A 25,262-nucleotide genomic window follows, 5' to 3' on the forward strand; every position below is an offset into this window, starting at 1 on the left:
GCCCCGAGCCTGCCTGAGAGTCCACTCCCCAAAGACCCTCCTTCCAGCATCATCAAAAGTGCTGGGGGTAGAGCTCAGGGAGCATGATTTTGGGAGAAGCTCCTATAGGTAACCTGATACACGCCTTTGAAATTCAAGGTTCTGAGCTTCACTTGGCAGGCACGGTCTATGTCTACCTTATAGCCCTGGAGTAGTTTCACCGGGCCTTTCCCAACACACACACACACACACACACTCACACACACACACACACTCACTCACACACACACACACTCACACACACACACACGCTCTCTCTCTCACACACACACACTCACTCACACACACACACACACTCACACACACGTGCACACACACGCACACACACACTTCATTGTCTTGAAGCAAAAGAAAAATTAGAGCTGGAGCTTCCTGTTTGCTGGGCAGGATACTCCTACCAGTAGGAGCTTGGAAGAGGTCAGAAAAGAAGCTGGAGAAATAGTCAGGGGTTCTGAGAAGCCTCCCACTGGGGAGGAGGGCTTATTCTCGTGTGGCGGACACTCGAGAGGCTCGGATCGGAGCCAGAGCCAGAGCAATGACTGGGGCAAGCTCTGGGCTGGCTGGACTAGTGTTTTTTAAACATGCTCTGTGGAGTCCTGGGGTTTCAGGGAGGGGGCCCAGAGTGGGGCAGCAGGAAGGCATTAGGGGTTGGAAACTCAAGTATCCCAGAGATTAGCAGGTACCCAAGGGAAGGCACAGAGAGGGCAAGTGTGGGACACTAATGCCAAGCTCTGTATTGCCACGGAGAAGTGCAGCTGCCTACTTACACTGCCTTTAAGTTTTTTTAAAAAATGAATGGACTATTTTTCTTACAAAAGTTTTAGGTTTACAGAATATTAAGCAAATAGTACAGAGAATTCGCATGTACCCCCTCTCTCCCGGCTTGTATTTTCCCCTATTACTAACATCTTGCATTAATGTTGTACGTTTGTTACAACCGATGAACCCTTATTATTAACTGATGTCCACAGCTTACGTCGGGGTTCACTCTTTCTGTTGTACGATTCTATGGATTTTGACAAATGCATACTATTGTATATCCGTCATTACAGTATCCTACAGCATAGTTTCACTGCCTTAAAAATCCTCTGTGTTCTCCCTATTCATCCTTTCCACCCCTGCCCTCTCTCCCTCTCTCTGATCTTTCTACCTGTGTGCATAGGTTTGCCCTTTCCAGAATGTCACAGCTGGAATCACACAGTATGTAGCCTTTCAGACTGGCTTCGTCGCTTAGTGATATGCATTTAAGTTTCCTCCACGTATTTTCATGGCTCAATAGCTCATTTCTTTTTATCATTAAATACGGAGGTACCGTTTGTCTTGTTTTTCCATTCACCTTTTGAAGGACATCTTGGTTGCTTCCAGTTTTAGGCAATTATGAATAAAGCTGTAAACAACCATATGTAAGTGTGGATGTAAGTTTTCAACTCATTTCAGTAAACACCAAGGGGCATGACTGATGAATCGTATGGTAAGAGTATGTTTAGTTTAGTAAGAAACCACCAAACTGGTTTCCCAAGAGGCTGCGCCATTTTGCATTCCCATCAGCAATGAACGAGGGTTCCTGTTGCTCCACATCCTCACCAGCATTTGGTGGTGTCAGTTTTATTTTATTTTTTTATTATTATTATTTTTTAGTTTTATTTTATTTTAGCCATTCTCATAGGTGTGGAATGGTGTCTCATTATTGTATTTTGCGGAAATTTGTATTTCCGCAACGACATATGATGTGGAGCATCCTGTCATACACTTATTTGCCACTTGTATATCTTCTTTGGTGAGGTGGCTGTTCAGATCTTTTGCCCATTTATGTATGTTTTTCAAATATTTTCTCCCAGTCTGTGGTTTGTCTTTTCATTCTCTTAATAGCGTCTTTCACAGAGCAGCATTTTCCATATGAAGATCGTCAAACTTATCAATTTTTTTCTTTCGTGGACCTACACTGCCTTTCAAAACACCAGCGTAGCCAAACAGAACATACCTTGCCGGCTGTTAACCTGGGGCTTAGGGGCTCACGTAGGAGATGTTTCCTAAAGCTAGAATACAAGCCGAAGTGCTGGCCCTGAGGGCCAGGTTGGGGGATGTGAAGAGGTCCAGGGAAAATGTCAGCCAGGTGGTGGACAGCTCTCTGGCTGGCTGTTTTGTTTTGTTTTAAGAATAGTTTCAGATTTAGAGAAAAGTTACAAAGATAGTACAGAGAGTTCCCCTATACCCCATACCCAATTTCCCTCATTATATAATCTTATATTAGTGTGGTACATTTGTCACAACTAAGGAACCAATACTGATACATTATTATTAACTACCGTCTGTTCGTTATTTGGATTTTCTTAGTGTTTCTGATCTAGTTCCCATCCAGGATAGCACATTACATTTGGTCATGATATCTCCTTAGGCTCCTCTTGTCTGTGACAGTTTCTCAGAATTTTCTTGCCCTTGACAGTTTTGAGGAGTACTGGTCAGGTATTTTGTAGAATGCCCCTCGACGGGGACTTGTCTGACGTTTTCCTCATGACTCAACCAGGGTTATGGGTTTTTGAAAAGGAGACCACAGAGGTCATTGCCATTCTCATCACATCATCGGATCAGGGACACCGTCTGGCAACCCTCTCCCCAACCCCTTTTAAAAAGCTCTATTTCACATTTCCAACGTGAGAACTCAGCTCTGCTCAGACCCAGGCAAGGAGCGTTCCTTGGCAGTCGAGGCCGAGGCCCCACTCATGCTGGCCTGGTCTCTGCCATGCGGACAGTGGGCCTGTCTCAGAGATGCAGGATGGATGACGCAGGTGTCATTGGCTCTACCGCCCGCGCTGTGCGGTTGGAAAGAGACAATAACGTGGGTGGCATGAGAAGGAACCTGCCTTCAGAAGGTGTGTGTGTGGGAAGTATAGTCTGTGCTGGCTCATGCCATCACTCAGGGACACTGGCTCTGGGCGTCCTCACGGGAGGCTGCCCACGTCTCTCCTGAGTCTGTGCTAGGACAGAGTCACTAACCAGAGGTTCCTGGGTCCTGGCAGGCTGACTCCCCTCTGCCTTACCCAACATCCCCTCCACAGTTCCCCCCTCCCTCTCCCCTCCCACTACTGCCAACCGCTTCTTCCCGCCCAGCGGCAGGACCAGGGCTTGCACAGTTTGGTTAAACTGCTTCTCTTGTCACTGTGGCAGTAGGTCCACTGGCTGTCAGAGCCGGAGGGAAAGGGCCGGGGTGGGGGGAGGGGGCGCGGTACTCCAGTAAAGCCTGAGAGCCACTGGCCTGAGTATTTTCAACTAATTTAACAGTGAAAGTCACTCATCTTCCCGGATCAGGCAGCCTACACTTAGAGCATCAAGACTGGGTTGAGGAGAGGTAGGGCATCTTTTCTGGGCATCCCAACCCTGTCGCAGGGTTCTCCCCTTACCTTTTGCTAGAGAGAAGCTGGGACCTTTCGTGCTGGGATTCTGGCGTCTGGGGAAAGGGTTTCATGTGATTCAATGAATTCACTGCTGGGGAGTTTACCTGTTGGTCCAAGAGAAAGTTTCACAGTGTAAACATGAATCTAATGACATGGGGAAAATGTCTTTGATGTTATTTCTTTTTTTTTTTTTTTTTTTTTGATGTTATTTCTTAAAGGGAAAAAGCCAGCTAGAAAAGTTGGTATGTACATGTGTGGGGAAAAAAATAACTCTAGAGGTAGTCATGACCTTAATGAGGGGCATCACAACATTCTCTTTGGATGGCAGGATAATGGGTAATGTTTGATTTATTCTTTGTGCTTTTCTGTGTTTTCTAAGTTCTCCATATTGAGCCTGTATTACTTTTTAAAGTTAAGAAAAAGTGTTTAAAATGTGATCTGACAGTTCTCCAGAACTCCTTCCTGGCTTTGCTTTCCCTCGTCCCAAAGAGATGCTGGCAGAGTCAAGAGTGATGCATTCATCATGCATGTGGGGGCAGCTCCAGCAGGGTCCTGGAAACCTTGCGTGTCTCCACCCAGGTCTCCTGAGCAGCGATGAAACCCCAGCGGATCTGAGTCGTAGCAGAATGCCCCGCGCTTCTCCCAGAACATGAGAGCACGGGAGGCTTGTGAGCAGCTGCTGCCAGGCCGTCTCCCACTTCCTCGCCATCTCGCTCAGAGGCCGTCATGGGACAGTTTCTCATCACCTCCTATGTTCTAATGAGGGTTAAGGCTTTTTGCCTGCCCCACTCAGGGTATATCCGCCGGCTATAAAATGGCTTAGTGGCTGCATGGAATTGCTACAGGGCGCCCCATCATCCCTGCTGTGGTCACCTGGTCCCTTCTGTTTCAATGACATCCTGTGGCGTGGAGGGCACAGGGAGCTGACAGCTTGGCTACCCTGCCTTTCACTGTCTATGCAAGTAATAAACGGTCTGAATCCATCAGCCTCGACTGGGTCATACGGGATGATGGGAGAACCCTCATCACTGTCCAGTGGCCGGATGCCCATGGGCACCAGCAGTGGCTGACGGTCTCACCCACTGATGACCTCCCGAGGGAGGCTTCTTAACTGGAGAGCAGGGGCACTGTGAACGTGACTGGGAACCAATGACATCTTTATTCTTCCTAACTTCTACCTGAAATTTAACATATCTTTCGATGATTAAATGTAGACAACACACCACAGTAGAATGGGTGGTACCAGTGACTCTGCCACCAGTAGAAATTATAGATATTTTCAGATCACATTACAGTTGTTGCAGAAATCTTGAAATACTGTGTTCATCACTACTTTGAAATTGTGGTAAATATTGAGCCCCCCAGATCTTATTAATTAATGCATCTGTCAAATGGTATACATATTACTATACCATAACTGTGCTGCTAAAATATTGTGATAACTGCATTTCCATCTTATTGGTTTTATTTGTCATCTTGTGTATTTAATTTTATCCAAATATGTTTCTCCATCGTCTGGTCACGAGGCCACTCGGTAATGTACGGGTTACTGCTCGGTTTTGTCCTTGGGACACTATCTTTTCTGGCTCTCAGTTTCTTGTCCTTAAAATGACACAATCAGCCTGTTAGAGAATTTCTAAGGGTTCTTCCAGCCACAAAAGTGGTAGGATTATGTGTATGTCATCTCTTTTATTATACACAGCTGAGGGGTCACATGAGGACAGTTGGAACTGGGGGTGTGTACTAACATTTCTTAACTGGTTCTTTAGCCTTCATAATATTATAGAGAACTTCTAGGAATTTGTCTAGGAAATATGCAAAAATGTATCTTCAAATACTTTTCTAGTGAAACGACCCCCAAACAACCTAAGCATTAAACAACAGGAGATTAAATATATTAGAATAAATCCATATGCTTGAACAGTGACAGCACTGGAATGATGTCATGGCATCATGCCATGGAAGAGGTGGCATGCTGGACCACTAAGTGAAAACAAAAGCCGTTTGTGATACTTGAAGACTAATATGATTCTATTTTTATAAAAGCATATGGTTGTATATGCATAAAAATATAAAATAATATAATCCAACATATTAATATCGATTATCCTTAAATGGTGGGATTATGGTGATTTCACCTTGTGTTTTTCTGTATTTTCTAAAATTTATACCATATATATATATACACACACATACGTGCATATATATGACTGTAATAAAGAACAATCAGTGTTGTCACTCCGTCTCCGGAAGCAATGGTGGCAATCCATCGGCTTGGGGAGCTACACCTCCCACCCCCTGCATTTCTATGCATCAGGCACTAGCAAGGAAACGGTGAGCCCCTGACCACTCACGTTCCTTGTTACTAAAACGAGCCCTCGCTTCAGGAGGTAGGGGCTGAGAGCATGTGCACTGCGGGTCTAAGCCCCCATTCTTTTTCCTCTGCTCCGCCCCACCATGGGGCTGGGGGTCTGGCCCCTCCCTGGCTGCCCTGACGTTCCTCAGGCCCCAGCAGGAGGGTGGGCTCTGGGGCAGCGAGGGGCATGGCTGCCAGTACCTGCAGGCTGGTGGCCTCCTCTGCCCACCAGGCTTCAAACTCTTTCTGCAGCTTCACCTTGGCTTTGTCCATGAGTAGCTGCAAATGCTCAATCTCCACCTTCAGCGCCTTCAGGTGCGTGAACATTGCTTTATACCTGCAGTGGAGTCGGAGAGGAGTCTTGAAAGTCACTGGCAGGGAGGGAGGGCTCTGAAGAGACTGGCGGCGGCAGGGCCTGAGCCTCAGAAGCCTGGCCGTGCAGCCTCGGTGCCTGGGGCTGGGACCTTACAGTTGCCCACCCAGGCCAGAGTATGGCACCAGCATGTGAGCCCACAGCCAGGTGTTTCTGTCCAGTGGGCCGCGGGGCTCTGTGTGTGACAGGACTAACCCCTCTCTAAGAAGGACAAGTACCATTACTGGGCACTGAAGGGCAGGTGTTGCTCTAGGCCCTTGCCGTCTATAAACTCATTTAATCCTCTTCACAGCCCTATGAGGAAGGCGCTATTATCATCATCTCCCCTTTACAGATGTGGAACCCGAGGCATGGAGAGGTTAAGGAACTTGCTCTACGGCACTGAGCTAATAAACAGAGGAGCCAGGGTTTGAACCCAGGCCATCTGGGGGTGGGGGCAGTGTGACAGGGGGCGCTCAGGGTACATGCCTAGCCAGCCCAGGGGTGGGTGGTGTGTGTTACAGTGACAGCATCGCCCCCTTGAGAGTAAGGAAGGTTTCTTGTTTGGTTTCCCCCAAACGTCTCCGTGGCAGAGGAGATAGCTGTTGAATGCCTAAATGAATGAATGAACTGAGAAGCTTGTACCAGTAATGACCAGATGTCTGTTTATGCTTGAGGTTCCTCGCTCTGCAGGTTAAATCATTCTGGGGCCCTAAATGGCCGCAGGAGGGTCTGATATTCTCTGGACACCTTGCAGATAGGAGCCTCAGGAGAGAAGTGGGGGGAAGGAGGTCCTCCATGGTCATACTTCTGGGCTCCCCTAGAGGGCAGCAGCAGACAAGACTCGCCGCTTCCTGGGCTGCAGCCTGGGCTGGGGCTGCAGAGGCTGCTCTTCCTGCCCGATTCGGGGGTCCCAGCGCTGGAGCCTGGCTGGGCCTTCTGCTCCCCACTCCAGCCTCACCCTGCCTCGGCTTCCTGCATCTCACGACCGCCTGCTGAAAGGTGGCACCTCCTCCAGCTATTTTAGGACCCGCTTCCAGGGTAGCTGCAGGCTTGGGACGGGCGTGGCCACCCTGCCCTGCCCCACAGCTCCAGGTGGCCCCGAGGGGCTGGGGTCACGGTGTGTGTGGCGAAAAGAAAGGGCACCTTCTCTTTTCTTCCTGCAGTTGTGATCGCAGCTTCTCTTCCAGCAGGTCTGGCGTCGAGGGCACGGGTGTGTTTTCTGAGATACCTGGAGAAGGGAGATGCTGATGATTCCCTCCAGCGAGGAAGAAAGGTCAAGGGAGAGTGTGATGTTTAGAGCGGATGACACAGTCATCGTGCGTCCCAGGTGAAAGGGGACCCTGTGAGTCCTTCTGGGGCCTTTGGATGGGCGCCGGCTTTACCCACCTCCTCTGGGTGGCAACCTCTGTGCGGCTGAGAGCCCCAGAGGAGGGTTCCATGATTATGCTCCATCCACTGTCCCTCCCACTGTCCCACATCTGTCACTGGAAGGGAATTCTTCCTTATATCGCTACCAATCCTTTTACCATGGAGTTCACTCGTTTCCTCTTGAGTCCCCAGGGAAGATGCAAAACACCATCTCCCCCTCCTCTGATACTGAGCCCTTCATAAACCAAGAAGGCATCACTGAAACGGCTCACATCTTACTTTGCATCAGCTGAGGTGCCGAATTCTCCAGCCTCAAATCATGTCTCCCGTTTCTGACTTCCCTCTGAAGCAGTGGTTCTAAGCCCGATTAACCCACTGTGCACCCAGGGCTGAGAACCACGCTCAGACGCCCCGCCCACAGGACCCTGGCAAGTCCTAGGTGAGGGCTGCGCCCCCAGACACGCCAGCTGTCACTGCTGGTTGCCGGGTTGCCTGCTCTGGTGGCTTGTGTGCTCGTCTGGAGCCCATCCTTTCCTAGCCTGGTGGGTGGGGTCTGTCTATCTTCCCAGGAGGCTCTCGGTGGTTGTACTGCATTTCTCAGCCTCAGAAGGCATCTTCGGAGTCATGCAGCCCCACTTTTTACTCTTTGGAGGGGAGACTCTATCACACGCTAGGTGCTTTCTGGACATGATCAGACTTAATCCTTCTGGTACATTGGAGGTATTATTGCTCCCCTTTCACAGATAAGGGCATGGAGGTTCAAAGAGGTTAACCTGCCCAAGGCCGCGCGGCTAACTTGAGGAGCCTGGATCCAAATCCAGGTTTGTCTGGTTGCAAGGCTCTCGATTCAGAAATTCCTCCGATAACATTTCTGAGGATGGTCATCTGCTTTCTCCCCCCATACTGCCGGGGGTGAGGCTGAGTGCTTTACACTGAGCATGCCTCGTTGCGGGCAGCTCTGTTTCCTCTTAATTGGAGCTGAGACCTGCCCCACTAACTTCTTTTCACCTCTCCTTTGGAGCTCTGGAGCAGCACAGTTTGTCCTCCTTCTTAATCTGATGGTTCTTTAAATACTTTAACAGCAACAGCAACAACAACAAAATACCACAGGTGCCTGGAGCTTTATTCCCGGGCTGACTCTGCCTAATTCTCTCACCTAAGGGCTCAGTAGTAAGGTGACTTTCTAATCGATCTGAAGTACAGAGCCTGAATCTGGACATCATACTCCAGATAGGCCCGAGAGGGGCAGGGTAGAGAAGAGTTCTCCTAGCCTTGAAAAATTTACGTTCTATGTTTCTATAGGAGGTGAATTACTAACAATGACCATTTACCGAGCGCCTTCTATATTACAGGTTCTGCCAAGTTCTACTAGACGCTGGGCTAGGTGGTCTACTCGTCTTATTGCTAATTCTCAAAATAACTCAGCAGGGAAGGCATTACCATCTCATTTCAGTAAGATTCTGAGGCTCGGAGAGGTTGGTGAATAACTCAAGGTCACAGAGCTAATAAGTGGTAGGGCTGGGATATGAACCCAATTTTTCTGGTTCCAAAGAGCTAGATGTTTATACCAGGCAGCCCCCAGCACTGTTTTTGTTTCTCAGCAGCTTCGTCATTGTCATGGCCATGTCAGTTTGTCACTGTCTTCTGTTAAGCTTGCGGTCAGTTTACCCACGTTCCTATATTTATGAGTGGTTGTCGAAACGCATTCTATTTCAGTGTGATTATCCTTTTAATCACAAAGGCAACATTTCCCGTTTATTGGGGGCTTAGCCTGCTGAGAGGTCCTTATTCTGGCATGCCTTATTCTTTCCCTTGGGGCTGCTTTGATGTCGTGATCTAACTCATTGGTAAATACGCTAAGCGGATCAGGATTCTGTTCTTTGTCTGCCAGGCACCTGTTACCCTCTGTCCCTTGTGTCAAGTATCTCACCCCTGAGCAAGTGTCTCACTCATAGATACCATAGACTTCCCAGCCGAAGGCTATGCTGTCCCCCATGCTGGTGCATCTTAGTGGCCCTAATGAGCCAAACTGCCTGTCCTCGTCACCCATGGTCCCCCAGGCCTAGGCACCAGAAGCCCCTCGAGGGCAGGGACTGGTCCCTCTGCTCTTTGTATCTCCCCAGTGCTTTGTTTGTTCAGACTCCGCGTCCAGGGTCCCCTCAATGCTGCCCGTGCTCACTGGCCCTTGTCCTCTCTGGGAGACGTCAGACCTGATAAACTGAAGGAAGTATCTCAACACCAAACTGATAACGGTAGGACTTGAAATAGAATATTTCCTTTCCTAATGGTTTCAGAAATGGACACATGTATCTCCGAGTCTGTTAAAAAAGAAAAGCTGTGGCTCTCCTTTGTCCTTTTAACACTTTTTGATCCCATACCAAGGAACCCCCTGAGAGATGCAGTGAAGACCCTGCTCTGGGGTGACGGCTGGGCCAGTGAGGAAACTGAGGCCAGATCAGGTAGGACCTTGAGGGCCTGGAAAGGACGTTGGCTTTGAGAGAGCTGAGAGGCTGGAGGGCGTTGCGGGGAGGAATGGTGTGATCTGTTCCTCTGATAGCCAAGCCAAGTAGTTGCTTTGCTGGTCAAGACAGAGCTGCTCCAAACTGAAGCATAGTTAATGTGAGGTGGCGCCAGGGTGGTGAAAGGATCTGGGAAAGAAAGCTGGGGCAAGGGAGCTTGGGCAGCCAGAATAAGGGCACAGCGTACCCCCAAGACACAAGCTACCCGTGTTGCCATGACAACCAAAGGGGCCTCTCGCCAAAGTGATGTCTGCTGAGTGAAATGCATTGTAACCTCACCAGGAGACGGCCCTGGCTGCTCCTGCTGCTTGGCTAATCAGCCCTCTCTCAAGAGAAAGAGGGGCTGGGAACTCAAAGGGAACCAGACAAAACGACTGAGCAGGAACAGAGGAAAAGGGAGTACGTAAAGGGCAGTTGCGCTTTGCAGGTCCCCATGCCCGCTGGGACTGTGGCCAGGGACAGAACCTCCAGTCACCTGACAGGAGGCACAAGGAGTCCTCCTTTCAAGCACAGGACTCTGGCTGGGATGGGAGCACTGAAGGTCATAGCCCCGAGTGGCCCATGAGGTCACACTGTGAGTCTGTGTGGGCAGCTGTCTCCCACACAATACAGAAGCGAAAAAGAAGGGCTTCATTCCAGCGGCTGTAGATCTGAATGTCACACACGGAGGAAGCCCTGAGCAGTCAAATAGTAACTGGAACTTACAAGGGCGTGGTGACTCAAGGGCACGCACATCTCAGGCTGACCCCACCTCTGATGTGTCAGGTGTTTGGAACCAGCAGCACAAGAACAAATGGGTGCTTGCTGGGAAGGCCAGCCTCCGGTGGGTCCCCTCATACCTGGCATGATTTCAGGGTCACTGGAAAGACCACTGTACCTTCTCTTCCCACCTCCCCATACCCTACACACACACACACACACACACACACACACACACACATACACCCCAAAACTCTCCTACAGTCAGTAAGTGTCTGAAATGTGCAGAATCTCATTTCTTTCATTCACTGGCTGTCTACTGGGGGTGCACCTGAGAATCACCTAAGGTGCTTGTAAAAGCAGAGACTGCTGGGCCCTACCCCAGACGTTCTGAGTTAGGATTTGATGGTAGGTTCCCCTGTGATTCTGATGCTCGCCCCTTGTTAAGAAACACCGTTCAAGGCTCTGTGTCCAGTTTCAGTGCAAGTACTCCATGCAGGAGTCCCTGAGGATGCAGGACCTGCAGGGCTTCCTATAGGATGCTATAGGGGGGCCAACATGGCCCTTTGCCCCCCGCCCACCTTCCAGACCTTGGGAAGCCACTGTGGGGCAAAGGAGCTCAGGGGTTTGAAGCAAGGAAGTCACACTCTCTGTAGGGCTGGGCTGCCTGCACTTGGCCCTTGCAGGTGGTGGATATCTGAATAACGATATCCACCATGTGGCTGCTCTGTGGCCCTTATATAACAAGCCCATCACAGATGAGGAAACTGAGTTCTGACAGGGGAAGTCATCTTCCCCGGGATCACACCACTGGTAAAAAGAGCTGGAGTCAGGACCCAGCTCTGTCTGACATCAAAGCTGGTGCTATTTCCCTTGCAAGCGACTGGCATAATGAAGGCAGCCATGGGGCAGATCACTGAGGTCGGTATTGACTCGTCCTTGGTATCTGAAGGTGATGCTCTTTTCCATGAATGCCTTTCAGGTGCGGGGCCGGGGCTGACAAAAAGCCTCAGTCTCTCCCCCGAGTGCCAGCCTGTGCAGACTGCCCTTTCCTAACCGAAACCACGGCCTGCACGCTGCTCCCACCGGTATCTGCAGCTCGCCTGATGGGTGCGAGGGGCTTCGCTACCCACGTTCCCCACGGGAGCCTGGCCCCCCAAGGCAGCCCCCAGAACACCCGGAGCCAGCCTGCTTGTCTCCTTAGCTGTGTGTTAGGAATCCTAAGGAAGGCGGTATTGACGTTTCCAACCAGGCACCAGCCGAAAGGGGCCCTGTGGTCTTCCAAGGAGCAAAGGCCGGTGCCCTGCGCGGGAAAGGCCGTGAATTACGTGGCTCTACCGTGGCAGACGAGACAGCAGAGCCACGGAGGCCTTCCAGCAGGTGGCCTTAGCTGTCCAACTACGGATTCGCTCCCTGAACACCCACTCTGGGCCTCCTTGGGCTACACTGTCTCACAGAGCCCAGATCACAGCCTCACCTTGCTTCCGAAGTCAAAGTGTCTATTCTACCCAAGACGGATGATGTCAGTAGCTCAATGACCACAATGGTCAGCAGCTCAGAGGCAAAGATTCTGGCTTCGCGATCAGACCATTTCCTGTTTCATGGCTCAAATGTATTGCCAGCTGGAGTGATCACACGCTGACAGGTGCTTAGGGCCACCATGCCTCTTGGTGTTGATTTTGTGTAACACCATCGCTGTCCACAGCAGGCTCGGACTCAAGGGCGTGGTGAACACCCTGCGGACCCAGGGCTCAGGTCATTGCTCAGGCCCCCACTCACCACTGCCGTCCTACCCGCAGGGAGAATGGGGCGCTCTCCAAGAGCACAGTTGGCCCAGCTTTAGCACAATCAAAATCCTTCCCCATGCCGGTTTGGAGCCTGGACTCTGCCCATGGAAGGCCAGCTGCGTCCCTTCCCTCCTGAGTAACTGCCTCTGCGTCCACTCTGGGCCTCTCTGCCCACGACCAGACCCCTGGGATGGTGGTCTCTCTCCTTCGGCATTGCTCCCCTCCACTGCATTCCCGGAGGAGGACGCGGCCCACACAGAGGGTCAGTGTGGACTTGCAAGCGATACAAGGGAGACCCCAGGAGCATCCCGCATTCCCAGGAAAGATGCTTCTCGTCTCCTTACTCACTTCCCGACCACGATCACCTCTGCTCAAATGGGAGCTCTCTCCTTCCCCCAGCTCTCCACAGTCCTTTCTGCTGGGACCCCAGCCCCATCTCTGCTTTCCGGTCGGCATTCTCTGGGTGCAGCCACTCAGAGCCTGGCACCTCCTTCTGAGGCTCCTGGTACCCTCTCCCCACCCCCTTCAGAGGCAGGCCTGTGCAAAGGCTGCTCCTGCCTGCGTCCAGCCCACTGGGGCCTCCTCACTCCTCAGAAGTGTGCCGACATTACTGAACTCAGGGTTTCTCTACGAGCCCGAGTCCGTCGGCAATTCTACCCTCTTGTCACTTTTGCCTCACTGACCAGTGGTGACCACATTTCTTAATCTCAGTGGCTTTTCAGAGAGACATTAGCAGGAAGCTTGGCATCCCTAAAACCCAGCTATATCCTTGTCACACTGGACCCAGCGAGTCTGGAGTGTTCTCAGGATACCTATGACCTGTTGGGGAGGGCAGTTTTCCCCACACCTGTGAGGGTGAGCACAGACCTTCCTCCTGTGAAAACCTCTAATGATAATGATTAGTGGGGTTTGGTCAATGCTCTTGATTGGCTTGTAAAAGAAATTTTAGGACTTCTAGGAATTGAACTGAGAATCCTTAATAAAATCATCTCCCTCCACTTTTGGAAAACTTATCTGCTACTAGGCAATTTGTAAGCCAATCTGTTCATTTGGCAAAATTTTGTTGTATTTCGGAGTCAAAAGTGAGTTCGGAAACAGACTACACAGTAGAACTGGCACATTTTCAAAGTGAGGTGGCAAGAGTGGGCAGACAACCAAAATGCACACATTGATGTTAGGAAAGGGCCCAAAGAAATTTCTGGAGATTTTTTTTAAAGACCCTAGTAGTTTGCCTTCAGCCCACCTTATCCGCTTCACTGGGGGGAATGTGTGTAGAGATCCTTCCCAAGGTAGGGAGAGGGCTTGAAGGAGACAGCTCAGAAAGCTTGATGAGAACTCTTGGGAATCTGTGTGTTTGTGGTGTGGTGTGTGTGTGCACATGACGTGTGTTTGTGTGTGTGCACGGTGTGTTGTGTGTGTGCATGGTGTGTACCGTGTGTGTGCACGGTGTGTTGTGTGTGTGCACGGTGTGTGTGCATGACGTGTGTTTGTGTGTGTGCACGGTGTGTTGTGTGTGTGCACGGTGTGTTGTGTGTGTGCTATGTGTGCACGGTGTGTTGTGTGTGTGCATGGTATGTGCTGTGTGTGTGCATGGTGTGTGCTGTGTGTGCACGGTGTGTTGTGTGTGTGTGCTGTGGACAGAACTGTGACTCCCCTCAAGAACTCTAGAGGGTGGGGCACGTGATGCTGTGTGAGAAGAAGAGCAGAGTGGCTGCCATTTCTGTGGCAAAAGCATGGGCTCCGGCATGGAGGAGAGCCAGTTAGGGTCCCCTGAGATCAGAGGCATGCTGGCAGATGTGTCACAACCAGCCCCCTGGAGAGAAACAGCCCTGATTTGTAGTGTTTGCCAGTGTTTGTGGTGTGACTGATTTCACGCCACCAGCATGGTGCTCCTGAATCTGGAGCTGGGAGGAGATGCCCCTGGTCAGTGCTCGTGAGCCAGAGTGAGCGGGGTCCAGCACAGCACTCAGACCCTCCGTCGCACCACTTAACACTTAGATCCCTTTTAATAAAGCCACCTAGAGGGACCTTAGGAGAAACAAACCTGGCGGTGGACCACAGGAAGCCTGCGAGAGCTGGGCCTGTTCCTTTTGCTTCTCCAAATCCACTCTCCGCCCTCTCCTCTTCTGCTCCTCACCCCAGGAGCCTGGCTGCTAGAACAGTGGGCTTCCTTGCCCTCCCCCCTCTGGCTGGACTCAGCCGATGGGGAACGTGGGCAGGGACTGGAGCATGGGAGGAGACAGGCTGAGGTATTTCTTTCCCCAGACATCTCTGTAGAGGCCACGAGCTGGATGCCCTGCTTTACTGAAGGTCACGGCTCCTATCAGACGGCCAGAGCCTTTTTGCACAGCCATTACTTTTTTTTTTTTTTAACATCTTTATCAGAGTATAATTGCTTTACAATGGTGTGTTAGTTTCTGCTGTATAACAAAGTGAATTCGCTATACGTATACATATATCCCCATATCCCCTCCCTCTTGCGCCTCCCTCCCACCCTCCCTATCCCACCCCTCTAGGTGGACACAAAGCACCGAGCTGATCTCCCTGTGCTATGTGGCTGCTTCCCACTAGCTGTCTAGTTTACATTTGGTGGTGTATATATGTCCATGCCACTCTCTCACTTCGTCCCAGCTTACCCTTCCCCCTCCCTGTGTCCTCAAGTCCATTCTCTAAGTCTGAGTCTTTATTCCTGTCCTGCCCCTAGGTTCTTCAGAACCATTTTTTTTTTTTTTTAGATTCCATATATATGTGTTAGCATACGGTATTTGTTTTTCTGTTTCTGACTTACTTCACTCTGTATGACAGATTCTAGGTCCATCCACCTCACTACAAATAACTCAGTTTTGTTTCTTTTCATGGCTGAGTAATATTCCATTGTATATATGTGCCACATCTTCTTTACCCATTCATCTGTCGATGGACACTTAGGTTGCTTCCGTGTCCTGGCTATTGTAAACAGTGTTGCAGTGTACATTGTGGTACATGACTCTTTTTGAATTATGGTTTTCTCTGGGTATATGCTGAGTGGTGGGATTACTGGGTCGTATGGTAGTTCTATTTGTAGTTTTTTAAGGAAACTTCATATTGTTCTTCATAGCTGCACAGCCATTTCTGTCTTCAAGTTTCATAACTGCTCATTCCCTTGCCCTCTTAGGCCTGATGCTTCCTGTCTTGCTGCTGTTATTACCTCTGGGGTACTGCGATCTCCTTTGTGCTTTCCCTACCCTCTGCTCACGCCTTTGTCAACAGGACTTTATTCAACTCTCTTCACAATAGCTAATTTGAGTAGTGCCACTTGCTTCCCGTTTGGACCCTGACCTGTACAGGTAAGCAACTGTCCGAATGAGGTGCATTCCCTCGAGACAAGGAATGTGTGGGTGAGGGGCCTCCAGGGACCCGTGAAAGTACCCCGAAAGAGCAAGAGTCATCTTTGAACATTTGCTGGGCCCAGAGAGCACAAAGCTGTGTTACAATGGTACCAGTTCAGTGTGATCTTTACCAACTGCCTTTCCTCCCTTCCTTCTTCTCTCCAACTCCTTCTGGGGAAACAGCTTAGCAGGCTGAGGGAAGAAGTGAGTTAGAGAGAGAAGGAGCTGACCATGTCCCTCTCTTTCTGGTGGTTGGCCTTAGCTGGGGAAAGGGAGGGAAGTCTTTGAGTGAAATTTGAACTATTGAGACTCTAGTTACAATATAGAATGACCATTGTGAGTTTCTGTCTTTTTTGTTGTTGTTTGTTTTGCTGGTAATTAACAATGAACAATTGAGTTACTGGGCTGCCCAGTTTCTTCCAGGGGCAGGAGAAGAACTCTCTCCATTGTGAGGATTTATAGAAACAGGGGGAGAGCAATAAAAAGCAGCCTTCACAGGCGCTTCCCCTGTATTGTTCAACATGCAGGCAGACCATCTGCAGCTGTTAGTCCCTCCCAGAGAATACAAGGCACCTGGAGGAGAAAATGAATGGCGGTAAACTTTCCGTTTTCCTCTTTAAGTAAAATGATCCTGACTTGAACGGTAGTGAGGAAAATGAAGATGAATTGGAATTGAATTGGGATTCACTTTTTACTACCACTTCTACCAACACAATGATTCCACGAGAACAGTCATTTGTGTTTGATTTCTGAACCGTTGGAATCTAGGCCTTCATAGAAATTATTATAAACCATTACAAACACAAAAAAATATTCAAAGAATGATATAATAACAATAGTATTTTGGATAATCTAAAAATCAGCAGTTTGCCACAGCTGCCTTAGACTTGGGCTTTGTTTGGAGCTAGAACGGTTCAGAATTGGTGGAGGCCTCCTTTGTGCCCTCCCCTAGCCCCACCCTCCCTCCCTGAAGGTAACATCACTGTCCTGATGGAGCTCCACAGCCTTCCCTTCGTGCTTTTATATCCGCGCTCTGTGTCTTTCGTGCCCTGTAAACATTACTTAGCCATTTCTTGACTTAAGGGGTGGCAGAGTGTTCTCTTTATAACCGTTTGTCGGACTGTGCACCTGTACTTGTGTGTTTTATGAATCTTTCATGTCCAAAGCTCCCATTCCCTCCCCCCCGACAAAAACTATTGAAAATTTTGGAATTTACACAAACGGTATGGGTCCATATATATCCTTCAGCAATTTTCTTTCTTTCAATCACCATTGTGTTTTTGAGACGTATTCACACTGCTACACGTAAATCTAGTTTATCCATGTTGGATTCTCTAAGGTGTTCCACTGTATGACTGTATCACAGCTCTCGCTCCCTTATCCACCCCTACGGGGGACCTTTGCGTGGTCTCCTGTCTTGGTTCTTGTTCGTTTGACTGTCTGTTATGATAAGAACAATGCTGCCAGGAGTGCCCCCTCGGGCACACATGTGACACCATCTCAGGTATATGTTCCTAGGCGTGGAATTGCCAGGTGGTGGAGGTTGAATATCTTCTAGATATTGCAGATTTCAGATATTGCCAGATTCATCCCCAATGGTTGGTCATAGACTTTATCTGTACAATTCACTTCTCCCTGCTTCTCTTTTCCTTTTCTTTTTTTATACGGAAATTGCTCTGCTCTGCTCTCTGGGTGTCCCCTGCCCACAGTTCTCTGTACAACAGTGCCCTTATGGTTTTCTGAATAGACATCGGTTTTTTCAGAGCACCACTTAGAGCTTTATGTTGGTTATTTGGAACACAAAGCACCCATCGTTTGTATCTGAGCACAGACGACCCTGGTTTCTTGTTGGTAGGTCTTCCCCAAACTCATCATCAGTTTCCTCGGGGATTTAGGAAGGTCTTACCCAGCTCCACTATGCTTGCAACAGAATAGGTCCTGCAAAACAGTAAGAACTTTTCTGGGCTGAGACTGGCCAAACACAAGAGAGGACAGATGGAGGAGCCGGCCGTGGTATATTTTATCAGATACATTTTTGCAGATGAAGTCAAGAGGTTAGAATTTTGTCTACTGTGTTTGATTGTTATGGACTGTGTCCCCTCCAAAATTCACATGCTGAAATCGAATCCCTAATGTGATGGTATCTGCAGGTAGGTAATTGGGTCATGAGGGTGGAGCCCCCATGAATGAGATTAGTGCCTTTCTAAGAAGAGACCAGAGAGCTGGCTCGATCTTTCCAGCACAAGTGGACACAAGGAGAAGCCGGCAGTCTGCGCCCAGGAGAGGGACCTCACCAGAACCTGCCTCTGATCTCAGGCTTCCAGCCTCCAGAACTGTGAGAAATAAATCTCCATTGTTTATCAGCCACCTAGTCTGTGGTAATTTGTTACAGCAGTCCCAACTGATGGAGACATTGGTCAAATGCCTAATTCACTCAAAGCAGCACATATGGTTTCTGCATATCTGCACAATGAAAAATGTGGCTCTGGCAACTGGTAACAGGATCATCAGTGTTCAAGTGCTCAAAGGAATAGACAGCCCCTTCCTGGGGCTTGATGTATTTTTGCAAAGAAGAGTGATTTATAGAACCTGTGAGCAAATGTGGGTAGAGAGATGTGGTGACTGGGGACCATGGTGACCTCCACCAGTTATGCCAACTCATGTTGGTAGCCCAGGACTGTGGTAGCTCTGTGGCCAGGGGCTCTGCCCACTGCCTGGGCATTTGGTTCCCGACACCCAGAGTCACGGTTCATGACAATTCACTGAGCATCTACTTTGTCCTCGGCTCCATCACATATACACCTCGCTCAGCACTGAGATCAGTCCTGGGGAGTAGGTGTTCTTCTTCCCTTACGGACACGGAAATGCAGGAAGGTTAATGGGCCAAAGTCACATGACTAGCGAATGGCAGAGGCACCATCAAGCAGGGTTCTCCGGACTCTAGAGCGAGTGCTCTTTTTACTAAACCATGGTCGCAGTTCAAGACTCACCCCGGGGCTGATGCCCACAGCCTTCCATTCTCCAGAACGGCTGCTGAGGGAGTCGGAACTCCTCAAAGGGTCTGGAGCCTTGGCAACTGGGAACTGGGCAGGGAAATGGGGTGGGGACTCCTTATGACTCCCAGCCTCCATCTTGAGCCTGGACATTTGGCCAAGGACCTTGTGTCACCGAAGCTGACCCTATATTCACAAGCACCTGTGGAGTAGAATCGGCTCAGGTGGTGAGACTTTATACCTGGTCTACAGAGCCACCTGAGTCCTTTTGGAACCAGCTGAGATGCCATCTCAGCCTCTGGGGCAGCTGCTTCCTTTTCTTTCTCCCTTACTCCAAAGGGTCGGCATTTAGATCATTCATTTCAGGTAGGATGAAAACACCTCTAACCAATCCAAGCCCTCGCACGTCTCCTTGCCAAGGCTGTGAGTGTTTTCTGCATGTCTTAAGGAACTCTGTATCCACAAAGAGATACAATTGTGGCACTTGACGGCTGAGGAGTGTTAGAGTCATTTGTTCATTCAACCAGGGATCTGTAGACGTCCGCTAAGTCCCAGGGACTGTGATGGGCTGTTGGGCACAGGATATCATTTAATCCAACCACCCCCATTTTACAGATGTTGGAACCTAGGCACAGAGTCCCTTAGCTGGTGAATCTTTAAGGCAAAAATCGGATCCCTTAGATATCACTGATTTATTCAGGTAACACTTAGGGAGGACCTTCTGTGTGCCAATCACTGTGCTTGGGGCTGGGGGAGAAGGATAAAAGACTTCTATACTATAAAGATAAAAGACTTCTATACTTGTATAATTACTATACAAATGACAAGTTCTCTTATAGAAGCATATGCAGAGTTCCGTGTGAGCCCAAGGGAAACTGAGATAGCTCTGGGGAAGGGAAGCTTGGACTGTCTGCCTTTGGAAATGTCTCAGAAAGAGCTGCAAGTTCCGAAGGGAGGAAGATGTGTTCAAAGCTCAGAACCTTTTCTTCAAGCAAAGGCTTAATGACAAAAAGAGAAACAGAAGTTGCTTTGGTTGAACCAGGTGAAAATCCTGGGGTCCTGCCATTTGCACCCTGGGTCCCCTCACCCTCACCCTGTGGTCCCAAAGGGGCCACAGGGTGGCCCAAATGGGTCCCCTAGAGCCCATTTTGAAAACCACTGGGCTGGCTGATGCCGGGAGGGTTGCTCCAGTTGTCTCCATCAGTGGTTCCTCCCCTCATCCTGGAATTCCTGGTCTCATACTGGGTGCTCAGTCCAGTCTGCTGAATAAATTGATGACAGTCTGGCCTTTTGCTTTCTCTCAGATTTGTGGCTCCCGGGCTCAGAATTCCAAACAGCATTTCAAGACTCAGACTTAATTTTCCACCACACGGGAGAAGGTGGCAGTGGTGGTGGCCTGTCTTTGGAGAATGGCAGGGACGCCACAAGAGGTCACTGCAGGAACACCGTTCAGGAGAAAAGAACTCCTCAGAGCGCTCTAAGCTGGAACAATGAGGTAGAACAGGGAGCCTTCAGGGTCAGTGCCTCTGTCGACCCTCATTAAGGCCCTGCTGGGATTCAGCGCTGTCACTGCCAGCTCTTCAGGTCAGGTAGCGTGTACTACCCGGTGGTAATCCGAGGGCCCCACGAGGCATTGCAGCTACAGTGGCCTGTTCTCAGGGGTCGCTTCTGCGTGGCGTGTGGTCAGCGTGGGACTCCCCGGGCAGCCCCAGATTTTGCTGGGCAGTGTCTGCAGCAGGTTTACCCAGAGATGGCCAGGAGTCCTCAACCCCTCCCTGGGCCTGGGCTGCAGGCGTGTGTACCCGGAGGAATCACCCAGTGCAGGGGCCGGGTGAAGGCTTGGGTGAGGGGGGTCTCCAGGGTGGTACAGATTATTTACTCATCAGTCAGGTAGCAAATGCTGAGGAGTTCGAGCTACCGCCTGGGGCTTTCTTTTAGTAAAAGGCCTCTTTGACCAAGACTTCCTTGCTCAGAAATGCTCAGTGGCTCAACTGCCTGTGAGAGAAATCTTTGGATTCAAGGCTCTCAGTGAACTGGCCCAGCTCACTGTGTTAGCCTTTTTCTGGACTACTTCATATCAACTCCCCACAAAGCACAAAACAAACACATACCACACACACACACACACACACACACACACACACACACACACACTGTATACACCCCCCCACATACATATACATACACATCACACACACACTAAATACACATACATCCCCTTCATACATACATATCACACACACACACACACACACACACACACACCCCGAATCAGCCTTCCCCCCACTCCCCACCCCAGCACACACACGACAACTATCCCCTGCTCCCACCCTCCTCTCTGTGGTTCTGACTCCTGCTTATTCTTCAAGGCTCAGCTCAGGCCCATGGCCTTGGTGACACCCCCCAGGGGCCACTCTCTCTGTTAAGATCCTGGAGCTCTGATGGTCTGTCCCTCTCACCTGCCACATTTCACACGCTACTTGGTAGTGCGATGGGCCTTTTGAATTTTAATCACAGGCACGTGGTAGAATTTTGATTGTGAGCTGCAGGAGATCCAGGCCCTGATCAAATATTGCTTGGAAGAGACACCTGAGAGAGAGGGCACAGCTCCCGTTCCTGGGATGGCTTCCTGGGCTCGCCCTGAGCTGTGAGGCCGTCAGAAAGCAGGGTTCCTGGAGTACATCACCTCTCAGTGAGTTACGCGCTAATGTCAGGCCTCTCGCTTTTACAGAGGGTCAATGCGAGAATCATCTTGTGGAACATTTCGGTATCTTTTGTAAAACTGCAGTTGACGACATCATTCACTATGTCACTCAGTGTCCTTTACACAAAGGTCCCCACGATAAATTCTGGTCTGTGTTTAGTTCCAGAAGACATTTTATTTCTGCAGATAAATTAGTTAGTATGCTTCCTGTGGTCAGAAAATGAAAACTGTGTAACTCTGGGTACTCCTCTTTCTGCTCGGTGGCTAGATAAGGCAGAGTCGGATTTATTGCCTTGTGTTGTAATCCGCTCAGCTGTGGGCTCCGAAAGCACTTACTCCTTCTACTTCTTTTAAATGGACTTATTTTATGTTCAAATGTCTCATTCCACTTTTGCAAGATGTGTGAGTCTGGGAGTCATCTGGGGAAGCACTGACTTGGCCTGTTTATTGCCTGTGCTGGCTGCCGGGGGTACAGAGATTAACTTGACTGCCCCCAGCTTTCCAGGAGCTCACATTTTAGAGTGGAGAATAGCTATGGAAATAAATAATTACAAAACAAGGCTAAAGGACAAAGCAGACTGGCGAGAAGCGGGTGGGCAAGGCTGCATGAAGGAGGTCAAGGCCAACTTGGTTTGGGGCTACAGTAGGAAGAGGTCAGTGGATAGAATAATACATATGTCTAAATCCGGAATTAGATAAAGAGTTATCTTTTTAATGTATATATCCCCTTGGGCTGGCTATGCACCCTTCGAGGGCAGGCACTGAATCCCTGTCCCTCTGTGGACTCCATAGTGCTCAGCCTGGGGCTGAGGGCCGTGCGGTGTGGTGGTTACAGCACAAGCTCTCAAGCTGCATCTGCATTTGCATCCTTAGCTGAGCAAAGCTGGGTAGGTTCACCTTAACCCCTTTGGGCCTTAAGTAAAGTGAGGATAATAGTAGTACCTCCCGCATGGGGATTTTAGGAGCTTCAAAGAGGGAAATACAAGGAAAGAGCTTAGAGCCATGGCACATGGGGAGGTACTCAAGAAACGTCTGCTGATTAGTCCCCGCTGCATCACTGACAACACTTTACCACGTTGGGGAGCTAGCACAACAGAGAGGGAAAAACACACACAGCTGAATTCAGCAAAGCACTCTCAACTCAGCCAGCTCGATCTAGTTCAGTTAGTATCACTTTCAAATGATGCTTCATTGAAAAATAATAGTTTTATTGTTTCCTGAAATAGTGTGCGGGAGTCAGCCCTGCTCTAAGTCCACCAGTAACTTGTTTGTTGATGATATTCTTAGAACCGGTCATTGATGATTTTCTTAAGAAACCCACCCCCTCCAGCTCTGGCTGTCACATCCAGGGGGCCCACTGGGCCCAATTCTTCTCTTGCCCCACCGTCTCCGTCGGTTTCCCTGGTCACTGCCTTTCGAAAGGACCAGGTTCCTTGGGTGGGCAGTGAATGCAGGCAGAGCCATCATGTGGATTTTCATCTGGGAAGGGGAGTAGAAGGCTTCTTAAGAGCAAAGATGCTCACGCACAGAATGGGCCTTTCCACGGGTGCTTCTCTGTGTGCCAGTGGCGTGGCGGGAAATGGTTAACAACCAGCTCTCTGGGAAAGAAAGCCCCAGCTTATAACAGTATTTGCCCTTGGTGTAGATACTCCCACTGCGGCTGATTTCAAGCTGCCAGTGGGACGTCACTGAGGGTGGAATTGGGAAGAGAGGCACAGAAGCACACCGTGAGACAGTGTGTCCAGGACACAGACGCAGTCATCGTAAATAACCTCATGAACAGAGATAGCAGTAAAATGTAGTAAATGAATCAGGAAGTGATACATTTTGAGTGTTCCCCAAATTCCTGACGTGGTGACATGCTCTCCCCTGGATCTGGCATTCTTTCATCAGTCTGCTGTCTCTTCCACACGGGGCCTCTCACCTCACCATTAAGTATGCTTTACGAGATTACACTTCTGCAAATTTTCTTGGCCGTATGTCTACTTATACAAACAGAGACATATTCTTATGCAAAATACACGAGAAAACTTCTCCTGCTCAGACTTGCTTATTACTCCTGACCCCCCCAACCCCCCAAAACTCCAAACTCAACCAAGCGACCCCACCTGCACTTTCATGGAAACTTAGGAACATGTAGGTAAAAGAAAGAAATAATATCAAAGGGAATACTTGAAATGGAGGGTGAGGGAAAGTAGGGAGGAGAAGAAACAGACAAAGAAACAGAACAGAAAGGGGGAAGGAACCGCAACACAAACCCACAGAAATGGAAGGGTGAGACCAGGTGTAGTCACTGCCTCATCCCTGTACTGAAGCCCAAACTACAGGACATCAGGAAGCCAAATACACCGAGCGAGTTGTTTTTGTTCTTACAGGAGCCATGGCTCCTGGCCTTCAGCCCCAAGGCTAGTCTGAAGGGCAAGGGTTAAGGCAGGAAATGGCGCTGTTAATAATCTGCTGCATTGAGAGCTTTCTCTCAATGAGAAGAAGTCCCTTCTGAAATGTGTCCCTTGGGACACATGTGCACCGGCGGGTCCACAGCCCCATCAGACAAGCTCCTAAGGCGTCTGGATAGCAATGTGGCATTTGATCTCAAAATGGCAGCTGGGAGATGGTAACACTTCTTCTCTAATTGGGATAGTATGCTTTTAAAATAAATAGGTATTTCAAATGCTCTTAATTAGACTTTCAGCCAAAGTGCTTTCTGTTTGAAGTTTGCTGATTACTTCAGGCAAAGTTGGGCCCTGCTGCACCTGACACCTGCTATAGTTCATAAGAAGGCTCCCAGAGAGGTGAACACAGGAATTAAGGAGGAGCCTGCGGTTGAAGAGACGCAGCAGGGTTGGGACGGGGGGCGGGGACATAGAGGATGGAACACCTCTTGCCCTGAAAGCCATGGAAACGACTCCCCAGGCTCTAGAGCAAAACAGCCCTTGGAATTACTTGAGTGGTATTTTCCACATCATTGTTTCTGTTCAACAAGCATCATGAAGACTGAAGAAGAGACCAGGTGGCAGCCAGCGCTAGGGATGACTCCCTCTCCGGTGACCTGCACCTCGGCGCAGCTCCCCACAGAGGTCCTTGTGCCCTTCCCAAGCACGGCGCTATGAGTTAGGGCCCCGGGCAGCCCTGGCTGTGTGCTGGGGAAGGTGCTCTGCAGAGTCCTGGCTCCAAGACCCTGCCCAGGCCTCTGGCAATGGGAGGTCAGGCCCAGCACATCTGCCTGACCCCTCAGTCCCGGGGCCAACAGGGAAAAGCTCAGGCTCCATCAGTGTGTCTTAGGCTTCCTTGTTCTGTGTTTCTGATGTAATCAGTAGTTATTTGGTATGATCATTGTTACGACCCCAACTAAACAACCAACCTTCCCAATAATCCAAGTTACTAGGCTCAGATGGGTTACCCTCATGACGCTGGGGCTCTACTCCATTACCCCCAGAGATCCGGCGCACAGGATTTCTCCAGCTGCAGGTCATTCCAGGGGCCAGCCCCTCTCAAGGGGAATCCCGTTGTTCGGAACATATGAATTGCTTATTTAATCAAAGCTCTAGAAGGCTTGATCCCAGGCTAGTGGGAGAGGATACGGGGGGCCCTTCCACCAGCCTTCCAGGGAGCTGCACACTCCTCCTGGGTGACTTCCTTGGGTCACATGTCACAAGGGGGCATTTTCTGCAGATGCCCACTG

General features: G+C 49.7%; 1 protein-coding gene across 1 annotated transcript in view; it reads right to left on the reverse strand.

Annotated features, from left to right (window-relative positions):
- KIF6 (kinesin family member 6) overlaps window positions 1-25,262 on the reverse strand; it is a 387,990-nt gene that overhangs the window by 14,582 nt on the left and 348,146 nt on the right. The window contains exons 17-20 of the mRNA XM_027127150.1: window positions 7,286-7,370; window positions 5,989-6,124; window positions 3,438-3,535; window positions 2,842-2,849 (exon numbers count right to left, since the gene is read on the reverse strand). Coding sequence (XP_026982951.1) covers window positions 2,842-2,849; window positions 3,438-3,535; window positions 5,989-6,124; window positions 7,286-7,370 — 327 coding nt within the window. The remainder of the gene's footprint in view (window positions 1-2,841; window positions 2,850-3,437; window positions 3,536-5,988; window positions 6,125-7,285; window positions 7,371-25,262) is intronic.

The sequence above is a fragment of the Aethalodelphis obliquidens genome, unplaced genomic scaffold (genome assembly GCF_003676395.1).
Source record: "Aethalodelphis obliquidens isolate GAN/ISIS:26980383/991018 unplaced genomic scaffold, ASM367639v1 scaffold31, whole genome shotgun sequence".
Lineage (NCBI taxonomy): Eukaryota > Metazoa > Chordata > Mammalia > Artiodactyla > Delphinidae > Aethalodelphis > Aethalodelphis obliquidens.